Raw genomic sequence first — 15,442 nt, 5'->3', positions numbered from 1 at the left:
GCAAGAGATTTCTGTGCATTAATTTTGTATCCTGCTACTCTACCAAATTCATTGATTAGCTCTTTGATTAGCTCTAGTAGTTTTCTGGTAGCATCTTTAGGATTCTTTCTGTATAGTATCATGCCATCTTCAAACAGTGACAGTTTTACTTCTTCTTTTCCCATTTGGATTCCTTTTATTTCTTTTTCTTCTCTGATTGCTGTGGCTAAAACTTCCAAAACTATGTTGAATAATAGTGGTAAGAGTGGGCAATCTTGTCTTGTTCCTGATCTTAGAGGAAATGGTTTCAGTTTTTCACCATTGAGACAGACCTCTAATCTTAATTGACCTTTTTATATCTGGGTCTACTCTGGAAAGCACACAATGTACTTTTCTTAAGGAGTTGTTGTTTTTAACTAGTACATGTGTAATTGAACATTGAATTGTGCCACTCTGTTTTCTTCATTTCATTTCTTGTTATAGCTGAAGCAATAAAGTATCATCATTTAATAGGTTAAGCAAGTCGGTCGTTACATCATAGTTACAAAAGATTTGTCTAATGCTTCAGGTTTTAGAGAAGACATAAAAATATGTATTTTATAGTCTTCTGTCTTCAAAATATATGAGAATTGCCATTTCTATAACTAGCATATTCTTCTGGAGTTTATAACTCAAACTCTTTAATTCACATTGGGTTTAAATATGTATTTTGGATTGTCGTCCTGAGGACCTAGTTGTGTTTTTTCATATTTAATGAGAGCCATCATAAAAAATCCATTTTGTGTATAGCACACTTTGTGCTATCGTGCTGTGCTGATAAAATGCCACCTCTCTGCCTACTCCCTCCCATTGGTGCCATCGGCCAAGTACTGTTTTTTCAAACCATTTTCACTGCCACCTGGCAGAAATACTGAAACTGTGAAGTGTTATCAGAAGAATTATTGATGCAGTTTTTCATTTTAAAACCTCAAAAATAAATTCCTTCAGCTGATATCCCTTCACAGAAGATTACAGTATAGGTCTTGGGCAGAGAAGGAGAGTCTACAGAAGTAAAAGTGATTGGTGCAGTTGGTTTTGGTGGCTCAACTTCACATGACATTAAGAAAAGATGCACATTTTCAGAGACTTGAATACTTCTAAAATCTTTTGCTTTGTTAAATACTTTAATATCTTTATTTTTAAATTTTAAAAATGAAAAGGTGATTCTAGTTTCAGCAAGATCAGTGTGATTTAATTTCGGGTGACAAGAAGCAATTTGGTACATTATAAATGCAGTGTATTTATAATAACTTGGAATAAAAGTACATTATATATAAACATCACATGAAAGGATATTTCATAGCATGAGTAACACAGATGCTGATAGCATTTTGTTACTAGTCTTTAAAAATTCATTACTGAGTAAAAACTCAAGAAACTTTGATTTCCTGGTCTTTTAGATTATATCATCAGTGGTAAATATTGCACTGTGATATTGCAGAATTTCTTTTTCCTTTAAGAATTCTTATGAAATATTATATTTAGGTGCTACTATGAATATAGCAATTCTCAACTGGATTTGCTGTCCCAACTTGCTAAGATTTTTCAGCCTCATATTTGCCTTTTCTCTTTTAGGAAGAGCATTCTTTCTAGAACACAACCTTATTATATCTTTCTTGCATAAGCATCTGTGAAAAGATCTCCATACTTTCTAGGGCAAAATTTAAGCTCCTTTAGCATAAATTATCTCACCCTACCTATGTCACTTCTGCATCTCTGATTTTATTTTTAAAATCATTTATATCCTCCCAACACATCTGCTTCCACAGGTCTCTGCCTGTGTCTGCCTCTCTCTGTCCCAGGTGACCTGAGTCCTCTCCATCTCATGAACTCTTACTTGTGCTTCAAGGCACAATTCAAACATAGCCATCTCCTGGCATCTTTCCTCTTTTTTCCTCAGCAGTTACTTGATCTAGTTTGTGCACTTCCACACTTTTTCCCCTGATGCCCCCTGCATGTTTCTATTATTATGCAAATCATATTCTGCCGTATTTGTTTTTATTTATTTATTTAATAGCAAGTCTCTGCCATAGGCTATGAACAACATTTTATTCTGTTTTCTATCTCCTGTACCAAGCAGAATGTATCATAGTTTGTAACCAGTCAATACATTTTTGAACGAGTAAATAGATGAATCATATCTTTTTCAAAAAGTGGATCGATAGATGTGGTTATTCGCCAGTCCTTATTTTGGGGGTTATGTTTTAGCAGCTGTGTTAAAATTGTAGGATCTGGATTCCAAAAGCATTTTACAAAATCGCTCATCTATCCAAAGGTTTTTAAAAGCTTAAAAAATCAAATTTAAGAAGTCTGTAGTTTAATATTTAAAGTACAAGTGGTAATTTTACTGAGATAGATGATAGATAAACAGAGTAAGCATAATATGCTTAAAACTATAAAATATGTTTTCATTGCTTGCATTTGATGTTTCATCTGATGATTTTAATCATGTGTATTCTCATTTATTACATTTTAAAAATTATATAAAGAAGGATTTTATAGTTCATATGGGGCTCTAAATTTTTACTAACTAGTTTTACTAGCTAGTTTTGAGAACCAATTCAAATTCTTTCCGGTCCAAAGCAATACAGATGAACTAATAAACTATGTATGTGATTTTCATCACAGACTGTTAACTGATTTTTACTATATTGACTTTTATTTTAGTTTTTATTTTTGAAAATGAGGTACAAGCTAAGTTACTCAGTACTTCTTAGTGTCCATGTTGGCAGTAAACTTTTTTTCATAGAATTACTAAGAAGGAAAGAAATATACATTGATCTTTAAATTTTTTAAGTATATAATTTTTCTTAGATATTACAGATGATAGAGACCAATCTTAAGTATCTTTGAGGATAACTATCGGTGGTTTCACATCTCTATTGAAAAATGGACACTGCAGTGTTTTAAGAGTCGTACCTAAAGTAATTTTGTAATGTTGATTTAAACTATCATTCGTATTAGAAAAAATGGAACAAAAATCAATGCATCTGCTGATTCAGTGGAATTGTGTGGAAATAACAAGAAGATCATAAGAAGCAAGTAATCTCCTAAAAATACAGGGCAACATAAACCACGTCCTGTTCAAATAGATCCATAAATCTGGGTTCTTCATCCTTTTAAACTGAGTCTTCTATTATCTATAGCTGTAGAAGAAAATTTCACTGAGTAGATTTATTCCTTCTGTCTCTGAGGTGTGTGTTGAATTAGGAGGCAGTATAATAGGACACCAAAAAATAAGCCACTACAGATCTCTTGAGATTTTTGAAAAAATCCTGCTGCTGTTTGTATGTACACTGTACACTGTAAATCCTGCATGTTTGAGGATACCCTACATTTACTCCATTCTTGGACCTGCAGTTATGTACTCCTAAAGGACTGAAAGAATTCTGGGTAAAGGACTTTACCGAATGGTGCTTGCTGTTAAAATTCTTCAGCGTTCAAATTTTAGGACTGTGGCCATGTACACTGGGTTCTAAAACTTCGAGTTCATTTTAAAGTTTTTTTCTTGGTCATAAGTTTTCTAGTATAAGCCAGGAGTTACACTGGAAACAGATGATTAGAAAAGTCATAGAATAAACATGCTGTTTTCTCTTCAACAAGAGTGGATTTTAGTATGAAGAAGATATCCTTGTGAAAATGTCCAGTTACACAGTCTACTGTTTTTCACTTTCTTCTTTCTCTTTATAATTAGCCCCAAATTTAAATCTGAACTTCCTTAGCATTTTTACCCCATCCCTTTATTTTCTACTGGAGTTCCTTGTACCTAGGTCTCATTATTTTTGCCTACACCATTTTACTGGCCTTCCCGTCAGACTCCCTACTTTATTCACTGATCTGTCTCGCTCACAATCTATATACTACATTCATTAGAGGGTTAAAGCTTCCAAAATTTTTGCTTTACATTTATCACTCCTCAGCTTAGAAAGAGTCGGAATAAAAACCTCAGTTTGTCTTCTCAGGCCATTCTTAGGATACAAATCTATCTTTTGTAGCCAATGCTGTTTATACAATGGGGACTTGCCATTCCTTTGGGATTACACACTGTATGCTAGATGCGTTCTTGCTTCTTACACTTTGCTCAGTTAGCTCCTTGCTTGGAATATGTTCATTTCTCCACTTCTCTAAATGCCACCCCTTCCTCCAAGTCTCCATAATGTCCACCTCCTGCATAAAGCATTTCACAGCTACCTTAACACAAAGGGATCCCTCTCTCCTGAAGTCCTATCACACTTATGATGTGTACTATAATTTAAGTGCTTCTCCTCTGTGCTCTGAGAGCACCTCTATCATTGAACTTACCACAGCCTTAGAGAATTGTTGTTTTAATTTTGCTGTTGCTGTTGTCATCATGATCATGTTCTGTATTTTCTCTTAGACTATGAGTACCTTCATGGCTGCAGGGTAGATGATTTTATCTGTGTATCTTTAGTGCCCGGTAGGGGAACATAGTAATTGCCGAATGCTTATTGATGTAAATGAAATGAATTAAATAGAATCAACCACTTTCATATGTTTCTTTATATTGTTAGTTATCTTTGTATGTAATTCCCATCTCTTCGATTCTTTGATATTTTCAACACTTCAATTCCTCAGGTCTAGAATATCAGCACTTTGAGAATGGGTATCATATTTTATTCCTTCTGGTATCCCTGTGCCCAGTACAATGTCTTGCAAATATTACAAGAACAATGAATGTTTGTTAGTAGATTTATTTCACAGGAAGGAGATATTTGAGTAATGCAATGCCTCTTTTTCTCTCTTCATTCAAAACACAAAACCATATTGGGAAACCATGTTTTTTCTTAAAAACTTTAGAATATCATTAAAAATCTATTTTCCTATGCGAGTATAGGGGCTGCAGGATTTACAGTGTACATTTAAAATGTGTCTACGAATACATTTACTTCTTTCCTCACATTTGATAGAGTGCTCGTTTTTCTTTCCCCATTGTGTTTTGAGAAATACTTAAAACTAAATCAAAAACTGTAGCCTCTGTCTGGCACTGAGCAATCCACCTAGTATCAGATTTTCTCTTTGATATATTTTTCTTTGTCAACAGTTTATATTGACACACTTTCTTTCCTTTTAAATTATAGCTCCTCCACAGTTTGTGGTTAGGCCAAGAGATCAGATTGTTGCTCAAGGTCGTACAGTGACATTTCCCTGTGAAACTAAAGGAAACCCACAGCCAGCAGTTTTTTGGCAAAAAGAAGGCAGCCAGGTGAGTGTAAGCCTTGACTGCTTTTCTGAAATCTCTGAACTCCCCGTCTCTAGTGACCCTCAAAGTTTGTCTTTCCTTTCTTGTTAACAATGTTGAATTTATTTTATTTCTGAAAAAGAGACCAATTAATTCTAAAATTAGTGGGAGTCAGATGCTTTAATATAACATTCTTTTTTCTAGTGTTAATTCTCTAATATTTTTATCTTACGTCAAATAGATACAATGCAGTGTAACCAAATTATCTGAAAAAGTCTAACCTGTAGCTGTTTAAAACCTCTTAACAGAAAGGTAAGTTTGCTTTCTTGCATTGAGCTACATTGGGATAAGTAAGTGAGTTAGTATATATAAAACACTTAGGACATCCTGGGAAAATGTAAAACAGTCAAAAATATTTCCATTATTAATCAGCCTAGAAACTAGTTTCAACCCCCTTTCATAGTTATATAGTATAAATACCTTTTCTTTACCGTTAATTTAAGCACACTTCCATTTGAGTAGGAGAAATATTTTCTTCCATCATCCCTTCTGGATTCCCTCATAGTGGGGTTAGACAGGAAATAATACATTAAATACCAGAAAAAAACCCAACACTTGTCTGGTCTTTGCTGTGCCCTGGTTTGTCCTCTCCGGGCAGCATGATCTCTCAAGACTCTGCTAAAAGCGAATTGAATACACCCGTTTTCTCATTTAGAACTTGGTCCAAACTTGGACAAGCACAAGCCTCTAGGTTCTGAGGCAATGAGTGGAACTTCCAGCCTAAACCAGATCAGAAATTGAGTTCTTTGTCTACAGACTTATCTGTGCATTCCTGAGGGACCTAGAGATATTTTTATTCTAGTCTCTCCGGAAGCATACCGAAGGAGGCATATAGTTCGCAGGAAGAGACCTACTGGTGTTCCTTGTCAGCACCCTCTGGTGTTAGACCAAGTTCTGGAAGAATTTCCTGGGCAAACATGGAAACCATGATTTAAAGTCTCAGGCAATCTAAAAACTTTGCCAGAGACGGAAAATGCTTTTGACTAAGTTAAGAGAACCTGTTGATCAAAACTCGTGTATGATTATCTGGGTAGAGAGACATCAGGAAGTTTCCCTCAGCCGTCATTTTGCATTGTTGTGAATTCCTATACAGTTCTGTACCACCCCGAGCTAGCAGTTTTAACATCTCAGTATGGACGGGCAAATTATCTTTCTTCCTTTCCTCATTGCTCTTTGTTGGATTCACTTCCCCCATGATTTGTGGGATGTAAATATAGTGATGAGAAGGATAAGGTAAAGTTCTGGCCACTGTCTTATCCCACATCAGGATTGTTCCAGGACTTAATTGCCATCTTTTTTATCAGTTAGTAACAATACAATAGATTTCTACTCATAGACTTCCTTGATTCTTCACTTAAAAATTGCTTTCAGATTAAAACATCCCAAACTCTAAAGTGAGTGTAAAGCAACATGATATAGTTATAACACACTTGAACACACACACACACACACACACACACACACACACACACACACGTACCCTGAAAACGGAAAGAATTCTAAAGCCATTTTCCCTCCGTATAATTTTTACAATCTTTGTAGCACTGTTTAAATTTACTGAAGCTCATTTTCTTAATCTAAAATTTGAGGATAATATATTTTACTTCACATAAGTTATGAAGATTATGTGATTAAATTAGTTTATATGTAAAAATACTTTACACATTTTGAAGGTTAGAAATGGGGAAAATGCAGAATGCATCTGCCTTCCCTTGTTCCTGGCTGAAGTGGCAAGTTCATGCTTCTGCTAAGGCCAGGCTGCTAGGGCCAGAGGTATCCCTCTGCCCACACACAGAAGCTCAGCACCACTCTGGTCACCTCTGTCCCCAGACCCACATCGTGCCTGAAAAGGCAGGAGGGGATGAGCCTGGAGAGCCCTGGTAGCCTGTCAAGATTCTCACTCCTGCCTGTAGCTCCTTCCCTCCACCCATTCGGGGAGGTATGGGGTCCATAGAAGTTACTTTCTCAAGCCACTGATAGTAAATATATTTATGTGAATTTATTATTTATTTATAAGTGATACAAATATAATGATATAAAGCAATTTGATTGTTGCAGATTTACACTTTAAATTCATGTAGTGAGTTAAATCTCATTATAACTTGTTATCATGTAGATACAGCTGTATCATGTATAAATCACATGCCCTAAAATAGCTTCAGGTTTATACATGCTATTGCATGAAATGTGTATTGGTCTTGTGGCCCAATGAGCATGATATTTAAATATGCTACATTGTGTTTTAATGTTTTTTAAACAAGTAATGATCAAATAGCATTAAAGTATTTCTTTTTCTGTTATTTGACAAAGTGGCATGTAATTCCAGAGATATTAATCTCTGGGAAAAATTTTCGAGTTAGGTGATTGATTTGATTATAATCTTAGGCCTCCTTTTCTTTATTTCAGCTATCTCCCTCACATTAGACAGAGGGGTCGGGGGAGAGAGGAAAGGGGAGAGAGAGAAAGGAGATTGTGAATGAGAACAAAAGAGAAATGCTTGAGCAAATTGTAAATTTTCAAATCATGAATTGGGACATTAGGAAAAATAAATTAGTCTTACTGTCTGCAGTATCCAATTTTTACAGTGATCTATGACTATCCATCAGTATAGAGAGTTAAGAGCCTGGACTTAATGGTCCATATTCCTCAATATGTGCTGATAATGCCAATTAGCACTAATAGGATACCCAGGCACTTCAAGGCGAGAAGAGCTCTGTAGAATTCCTGGGTTTTGCTTGTCATCCATTTTCTTTTGCCTATGTCATACAAACAGGGAATAAAGATGATGGGTTAACCTCAATCATATGCCATTTTCCATGTCATCGAATCATTTAGAAGGTGGACTGATAACACATTGTAGAGGAAGAGATCCCAGAGAGAATTAAGCCCATCTGATGTATTAGTGCTATGTAAATTAGTATTCTAATGGCTAATTGTAGGAAAGTGCACACTTTGAGTTATTGTATCATTTCCAAGTGCCTTTAAAATTTAGACCCTTCTCTTTCAGATGGTTTATTTCAGTAATATATTTGGATTCCACAGGAGAATTAGCTTGCTCTCAAATTATGCTTCATATGTATGAAAAAGTCTAGCCTTCTATAGTAATACAAATTTTATAGGAAGGCAATAGCATTTTGAAATTATATTCCTGGCATGCTAGCAAACATCACCTCTTTTAGAAAAGGTTTAATAACATAGTATGTTTATGTAAAGTGGGCTTACAGTGTCACACTCAAATCTAATAAAGTGGACATCCATCATGTTGCAATAAAGAGAAGAGCTTCTAATTAAAGTAGGACCTCATTCGCAGGATTAAAGTCATTTAGGGTAATTGAAAAGTGTTAATACCCTATTTTATCCTCTTTCATTGGTATTACTTCAAGGGTAGAAACATTTTAAGGGGAAAATGTGTCTTATGCCTTTAATTGAATGTTATTACCTCCTGATTGTAACATATTGAAACTGTTTAATTACAAACCTGGGAAATTAATTACTATGTCGAGAAACAGATCCCAGAGGGTTATAATGTTCTTTTTTTTGTAAGTAAATACAACATAAAAATTGATATGTCCTTATTTATAATCCAACTTGGAAGCATATCTCAATATAATTTATTGTATCCAAATTTTTTTTTAATTGAACAACAGTAAAGCAACATAGGTCATCCAGGTTAACACTACTGCTCTCCTATAAGAACGTTCACAATTTTGTGATTTGGCTGCTTGTATTAACATGAGTTGTATACAAAAATGAAACTGTAACCAAAATTTTAAAATAAAGTTTTTTTAAAAATATGAGTTATATAGGAAACTAAAGAACCTTTGATTTTTTTGATAGGGTAATATTATGAAATTCTTTACCATCACACGCATCCTTCAGAAACATCCCGCATCTTCTTTTTATTTTCAATGATTTGGTTAAACTTGCTCAGATGGTAGCCTTTATACCTAGCTCCTTTCAAAGCTGTTACAACCTGCAGAAATCTTCTAGCAGAAGGAGATTCAGCTGTCTCTCTGTGTCAGTCTCAGTCACACACTTTTGAATACCTTTAGGAGAAATTGAGTTACTTATGTCAAATATTCAAAAGGGTCAGCAGAAAATATTTTTGCGTTCTCTAGTGATCTGCAGTTTATAAAACACATACACAATTGATGTTACAGTCTAGATTCTCACGATGTTTTATGAGTTGAGTCAGATGAGTATTATTATGTCCATTTTACAGATGAGGAAACTGCCTTTCAAAACTGTTCAGTAACTCACAGAAAGTCACGCAGAGAGTAAAAGCTCACGATCCAGACTTAGATGATTGTTCCTTCAGCCAGAGCATGCTCGCTTCTTAGAGCACATCATTTTCCCATGATGGGAAAAAAGTTTCCCAGTGAGACTCACTGTGTGGCCTTTAACCCTTTCAGTACCGTATTTTAAAATCTTTGTGTTTTCTTTTTCCAGCCACATTTCTCTAACTGCGGTAGCTGTTGTTAATATAATTTTCCTTCTGAGTGAGAAGAGAATATTAGTAACATTGTGTTTGTTTCCACAGAACCTGCTTTTCCCAAATCAACCCCAACAGGCCAACAGCAGATGTTCTGTGTCGCCAGCCGGGGACCTTACAATTACCGACACTCAGCGCTCGGACGCGGGTTACTACATCTGCCAGGCCCTAACCGTGGCAGGAAGCATTTTAGCAAAAGCTCAGCTGGAAGTTACTGATGGTGTGATATTATTAGAATTTGTTTTCTGAAAATAATGATTTTTATCAAAACTATGAAATTCTCTGACCTTTTAGTTAAATCCTTAAAATTAATGCTTATCTTCTAAGTTTGAATCTAGGTAAAATAACATTCTTAATAGTTTCTAATTCTCCCTGATTTAATACCATTTACTTTCCCAAAGAAGAACATCAAACACAATCTATTTTATTCTTAAAAATATAGTGATGCATTATTTTAGTGAAATAGAAATAGGAATGTTAGCTGTATATTTTTATTCAGTCTTGTGCTGATATGATTGCTTCTAATGGATAGTAATAATCTTATTTTACTAGAGGAGAGAGAGAGATATAATCTTTATTATCAGTGGAAACAGAGATGACTTTTCACTTAGCCAATCACATTGTGACATCCTATGATGTGGTAATTATACATTCACTAAGTTAAATTAATTAAATACCTTCCAAACTACAAATGGATGCTAAAACTAATTTTTTATTTGTATGTATGCACTACAAATCTTAACTGAAGCACCTGATTCAGGTGAAAGTTGAAGACCATGCAGCACTCTTCATGTCTGATTTTTTTTTCCCAAGAGCTTTTCTGTCACAATTGACACGTAGGGAGTTTTAGATATTTGTGAACCTCTGAGCATTAATTTAAGCCATATTCTTTGATATCTTAAATTTAAAAAATCTCTCTTGCCCTCTTAGATTTGTGGGGTTTCTGATTCTCCCCACACCCGCACCCTCCCACTCTGGGTTCTGCGATAAAAGAGCTTTGGGCTGTGACCTCTCTGATTCTCTTCTTTCTCTGCTGAGCTTTCATGCAATTCAAATTTACATGTAGATTAAAAGGTCATTTAAAATTAATAGAAAGGCAGTATTTTTTAATGTCTGCCCATGGTATTGCCTGATTCAGCGCCATGTCAGGAATGGGAATAAATAGAACAGACAAACATTAGCTGAGGGGATATTGAGTCGTTAATGGCCATACCTGCTGATGCAGCAGAGATTTACTGCTATGGAACTGAAAGAAGTCAGGTTCAAGGGTAATGGTGCCAAGAAATTCTTCCTTTACATGGACAAGATCGTCGATCCTTCAAACCTCCATATTTCTTTAAAAGAAATAAAATATAATTATTAATCTTTTTTAAGTTCCTATGTTTTCTTCTACTAGGAAAAAATGTCTAGAAACATATACTTGGAAAATAAGGTATTCTGGCCAAAACCTAAGTTTTATTCTATACTACTATGAAAGATTCCAAATATAATGCTTAAGAACTCCACTATAGCTGCTTATGGTATTTTATAAAAGACAGACTTTTAAATGTTTCTAAATGAAGAAAGCGTTATGAAGAAGGCAAACCATATTTGTAGAAAACAAAGTTGATGATTTAGAAGAACCAGTTGATATGACTGATGTGGTTCATGAAACAGGTGGATATTCAAAACTGTGCCTGATATAATGAAAAGGAAAACTTGTTTTGAGAAATTATGTTTGTTTTTGACATAATCTCTCAGACCAGTAGTAATTCTAGCTCTGGTTCTGTGGTCAAACTGAAAAGAGTGATAAGGAAATTTAAATCTGATGACTGAGATGTCTCTGGACATTTGGTTACAAGTGGCTTGAATATTAATTGCTACATTGATTTTTACTTTCATAAGCATTCACAAAGTCAAGATCCTTTTGCAGGAATATTGAATGGAGGTTATAGAGTTATTGATTTTGACAGTAAAGAAATCTAACTTCAAGACCTAAACACACACACACACATACACACATACACTTTATTATAAATAACGGTCTCCAAATATTAACTTGCCACATTGGCCGATGACTTCAGCTTTTATTCATAGTTTAAAATTTTTCAGACTGGTTAACAGTTTAATAATACGCAAGTCATCCCCTTTTGAACGTGTTGCTTGGTATGATCCAGGGCAGTTTAGAGCCAAATGAAATTCCAATGTAGAATGAAAACATATGTTGTGTTCGGAAAAACAAACAAAACATCTATAGCGATGTTTCTGTTGTTACATTTTTGTACTTAGAGTCCTTTCTTGGAAATATTTTTAACTCAAGTGTTCACATGAGATGAGGTTGTTAATGGTGATGAAAGGTGCTGTTGAGTGATAATCTTACTTATTACAGGTAGAGCTAAGATCTTTAATACACTTGAATTTCAAAGCATCCTTCTTATTATTTCATTAACACTGTTCTTCATTTCTTTTCTTCTGTTAGAAAATTAGAAAATTATAATGAGAATTCTGAGTAGAGCCAATAGAATCTAAAAGGACTGGAGAGAAGAAATGTACAATAGATGTCACATCATGATCTTATATGAATGGTTTATTGAGGATACACAATGCATAGTTAGAGAAAACCATGGAATTGTTCACAGATCACTGGAAACCCTAAATGTTCATTTAACCTCTGACCTTAGTGTCATGGAAGCTTGTGGTCATCTTTCACCCATAACATCCTTGAAACTGAAAGTTCTTTCTGGCCAGGAGATTTTCAGTTACTTTTTTGATCAAATTCATTTAAAAGACAATGAGCTACTCATTTGGGCAGTTAAAAAGAAAAAAGAAACTAATTGTATGTCCTTTGCCCATATATAATGATTTCAAGGATATGACAGTAAGAGCAGGTTATAAGAAGTTACCAGAATCCTATATAGATATTTAATTTGAAGCAAAGAAGTAACACTATATAAAATTTAATAAATAGTTTCTTCTCTGGTAATGCAGACCCATTTTTCTTACTGAATTTTAAAATTATTCATAATGTTTTGTGAATTGGCCTTCCATTTTTGACTCAGAGAGAAAATAAATTCCACAAAGCATTCAACTTGAATATCTATTTGCACAATTATTGCCAGATATGTCAGAATTAGTATAATATTGTGCTTTCACATTCTCTGAAGATTATTTAATTTACTTCTAAAATGAAGAATTTGATCAAGAAAAGCAGTGAACTAAATGGATCTAATTTTTATTTGCAAAGAATACACAGAGAATGTTGTTTTCGTTAGGTTTTTATAAGGTTTTCTACATATACACACATTTTAATACATATTTTGATATAACAGGTTTAGGTTGATTGGAAGTCCACTCTATCTTGACATGCAGGAGACCTCTATTTTAAATCAAGATCAGTTGGCTTTCTCATGGTAGCCTCTAAAAGGGCTGTTTGATTTAATGTCTTTCGCCAAAACTGTGAACTCTACAAATAAAAATACATATAGATTGAGAAATATATAAACATATAAACGGGTATTTGTAAAAGTTTGTAGACAAAGGAAATTAGAGCATTAATAAGCAAAATGAGTTTTTTTGATTATGTACATAATAATCCAAGATGACCTTCTTGAGAAAAAGCACTCTTCACAGTTGCTTAGCAATAATTCAGATTCACCATCTTTTTCGTTTTGTGGAACTTATATATATATATTTAAATATTATATTTGTTATTATTATACATAATAAAGAGCATATTTGGATAATTAACCAAAACCTATGTGAAGTTTATAAAACTTTCTCTTACGAAATCCTTTCTTGGGCTTGGGTATATCAGTTTCATTGTGAGATGGTCTTCTAATGAATTGTAGATGAAAGCCTGCCTCCAATTGATTCCATATTTTCATTACCCATTTAAATATTACTATACATTCTGATATACTTCCTAAATCATTATATAATACTTCTAAAGGCACTGATGATACTGCTACAAATCAATATTCAATTTAAAAACAGTGAACTATGTTTATGAAATTATGGAAAATTTACTCAAATGATCACAAAAATGAATATATATGTAAACACAAATTTTCATGAAAATGCTATTTTTGTCATGTCATAAATATGGTCTTTAGATTTTTTTGCTTAAAAGTATAGACAAATTATATCATCCACATTATATTACTATAATCTAAAGCCCAATATCACAATTTTAGAAATAAATTATTTATAGTCTAATATTTTAACATCATCAAAATATTATAGTCTATATAAATAAAGCCGGCAACTGGTGCTATGAAGGTAAAATTATGTATTACTCATATATTTATAATGAAAGCAAAAGTGAAAATTGATTGTACTCATGTGATATTCCACAGGCTTTCTTAAACATGCATATGAGAGAGAAAATGGCCATTTTGCAAATGATTACCATAAGCTCTCAACATTTTAATTTTAATATGATTTAACCTTTCTAAGATGTCAGAATTTATCTTATCATCATCTTACTTATAGGTAACTCAGAGTAAGTTATAAATATAGTATGGCTTCAGTAAAATATGTACAGGTGTATGTATAGTAATTATAAATGATAGATTTATAATGGATATAGAATATTACAGAAAAAATTATAAGTAATATGTATGACTTTGGGGCTTTAATCTTACTTTTGATATAAGACTACTGATGATATAAAGACTACCAAATTTCATAAAATTAAAATATCCTGAAAAATATCTTTGTCCTTTAGTTTTGACAGATAGACCTCCACCTATAATTCTACAAGGCCCAGCCAACCAAACGCTAGCAGTAGATGGTACAGCATTACTGAAATGTAAAGCTACTGGTGACCCTCTTCCTGTAATTAGCTGGCTAAAGGAGGGATTTACTTTTCTGGGTAGAGATCCAAGAGCAACTATACAAGAACAAGGAACCTTGCAGATTAAGAATTTACGTGTAAGTAATGTTGGAATTCGTATTTGGATCTTCATCTCAACAGAAGTATGTACTTCCCTAGGGAAAAACTGTGTTGTGAAATTAAAATCTTACATCCCTGCATAATTGCTATACATTTTATTATAGACCCTGTTATTTATTTTACAAATGACAAATTGAAATTAGAGGGAAGTTCATTGTCCTTAAGTTCATTATAAGCTCATAACAGGCCTAGAAACTTTTTATTCCTTCATTCTATCCTATATGTATGCAATCAATGAAACGAAAAAGGTTAAACACATAAAGTTAATGATAGTAATAGTACATTTAAAATAACTGAAAATGAGAAATGCTTCTGATTTACTCTCATGAACAAGGGAAGTTCGTAGTGAAATGTGGATAAATTGGCTCAGCCCAACAGTTATGTGGAAAGTAATAAAGAGATGAGACTGATGACTGCATAGAAGCAGGTTTGGCTAGTTGGTAAAAATATCTTACATTTTAGGTAAGGTTGCTATGCAGTTTAGGTTTGAATCTGTGCACAAGAACAAGCCATTGCTAGTCTTTTAACAGAAGATGACATGATAGAAAATGACCATATCTGCCAACTTACCAAGTTAGACTTCAGGAGCAGCTCAAAATAAATGTTTACTTCTGAATACTATATTAGCTATCTATAGCTGTGTAACAGTATTAGAAAACACTTCACAACACTTGTGTTGTTAGGCTCAAAACAACACATGTTTATTATCTCATACCTTCTGTGGGAGTCTGGGCATGAC

At 33.8% G+C, this 15,442-nt stretch overlaps 1 protein-coding gene across 7 annotated transcripts in view; it reads left to right on the top strand.

The window, feature by feature from the left end:
• ROBO2 (roundabout guidance receptor 2) overlaps window positions 1–15,442 on the top strand; it is a 594,883-nt gene that overhangs the window by 485,212 nt on the left and 94,229 nt on the right. For all 7 annotated transcript variants that reach the window (XM_032630901.1, XM_032630900.1, XM_032630902.1 and 4 more), the window contains exons 8-10: window positions 5,118–5,242; window positions 9,819–9,990; window positions 14,476–14,681. In XM_032630901.1, the coding sequence (XP_032486792.1) occupies window positions 5,118–5,242; window positions 9,819–9,990; window positions 14,476–14,681 (503 nt within the window). The remainder of the gene's footprint in view (window positions 1–5,117; window positions 5,243–9,818; window positions 9,991–14,475; window positions 14,682–15,442) is intronic.

Source organism: Phocoena sinus, chromosome 4, assembly GCF_008692025.1.
Source record: "Phocoena sinus isolate mPhoSin1 chromosome 4, mPhoSin1.pri, whole genome shotgun sequence".
NCBI classification, from domain to species: Eukaryota; Metazoa; Chordata; class Mammalia; order Artiodactyla; family Phocoenidae; genus Phocoena; species Phocoena sinus.
This window is presented reverse-complemented; position numbering and strand designations above follow the sequence as displayed.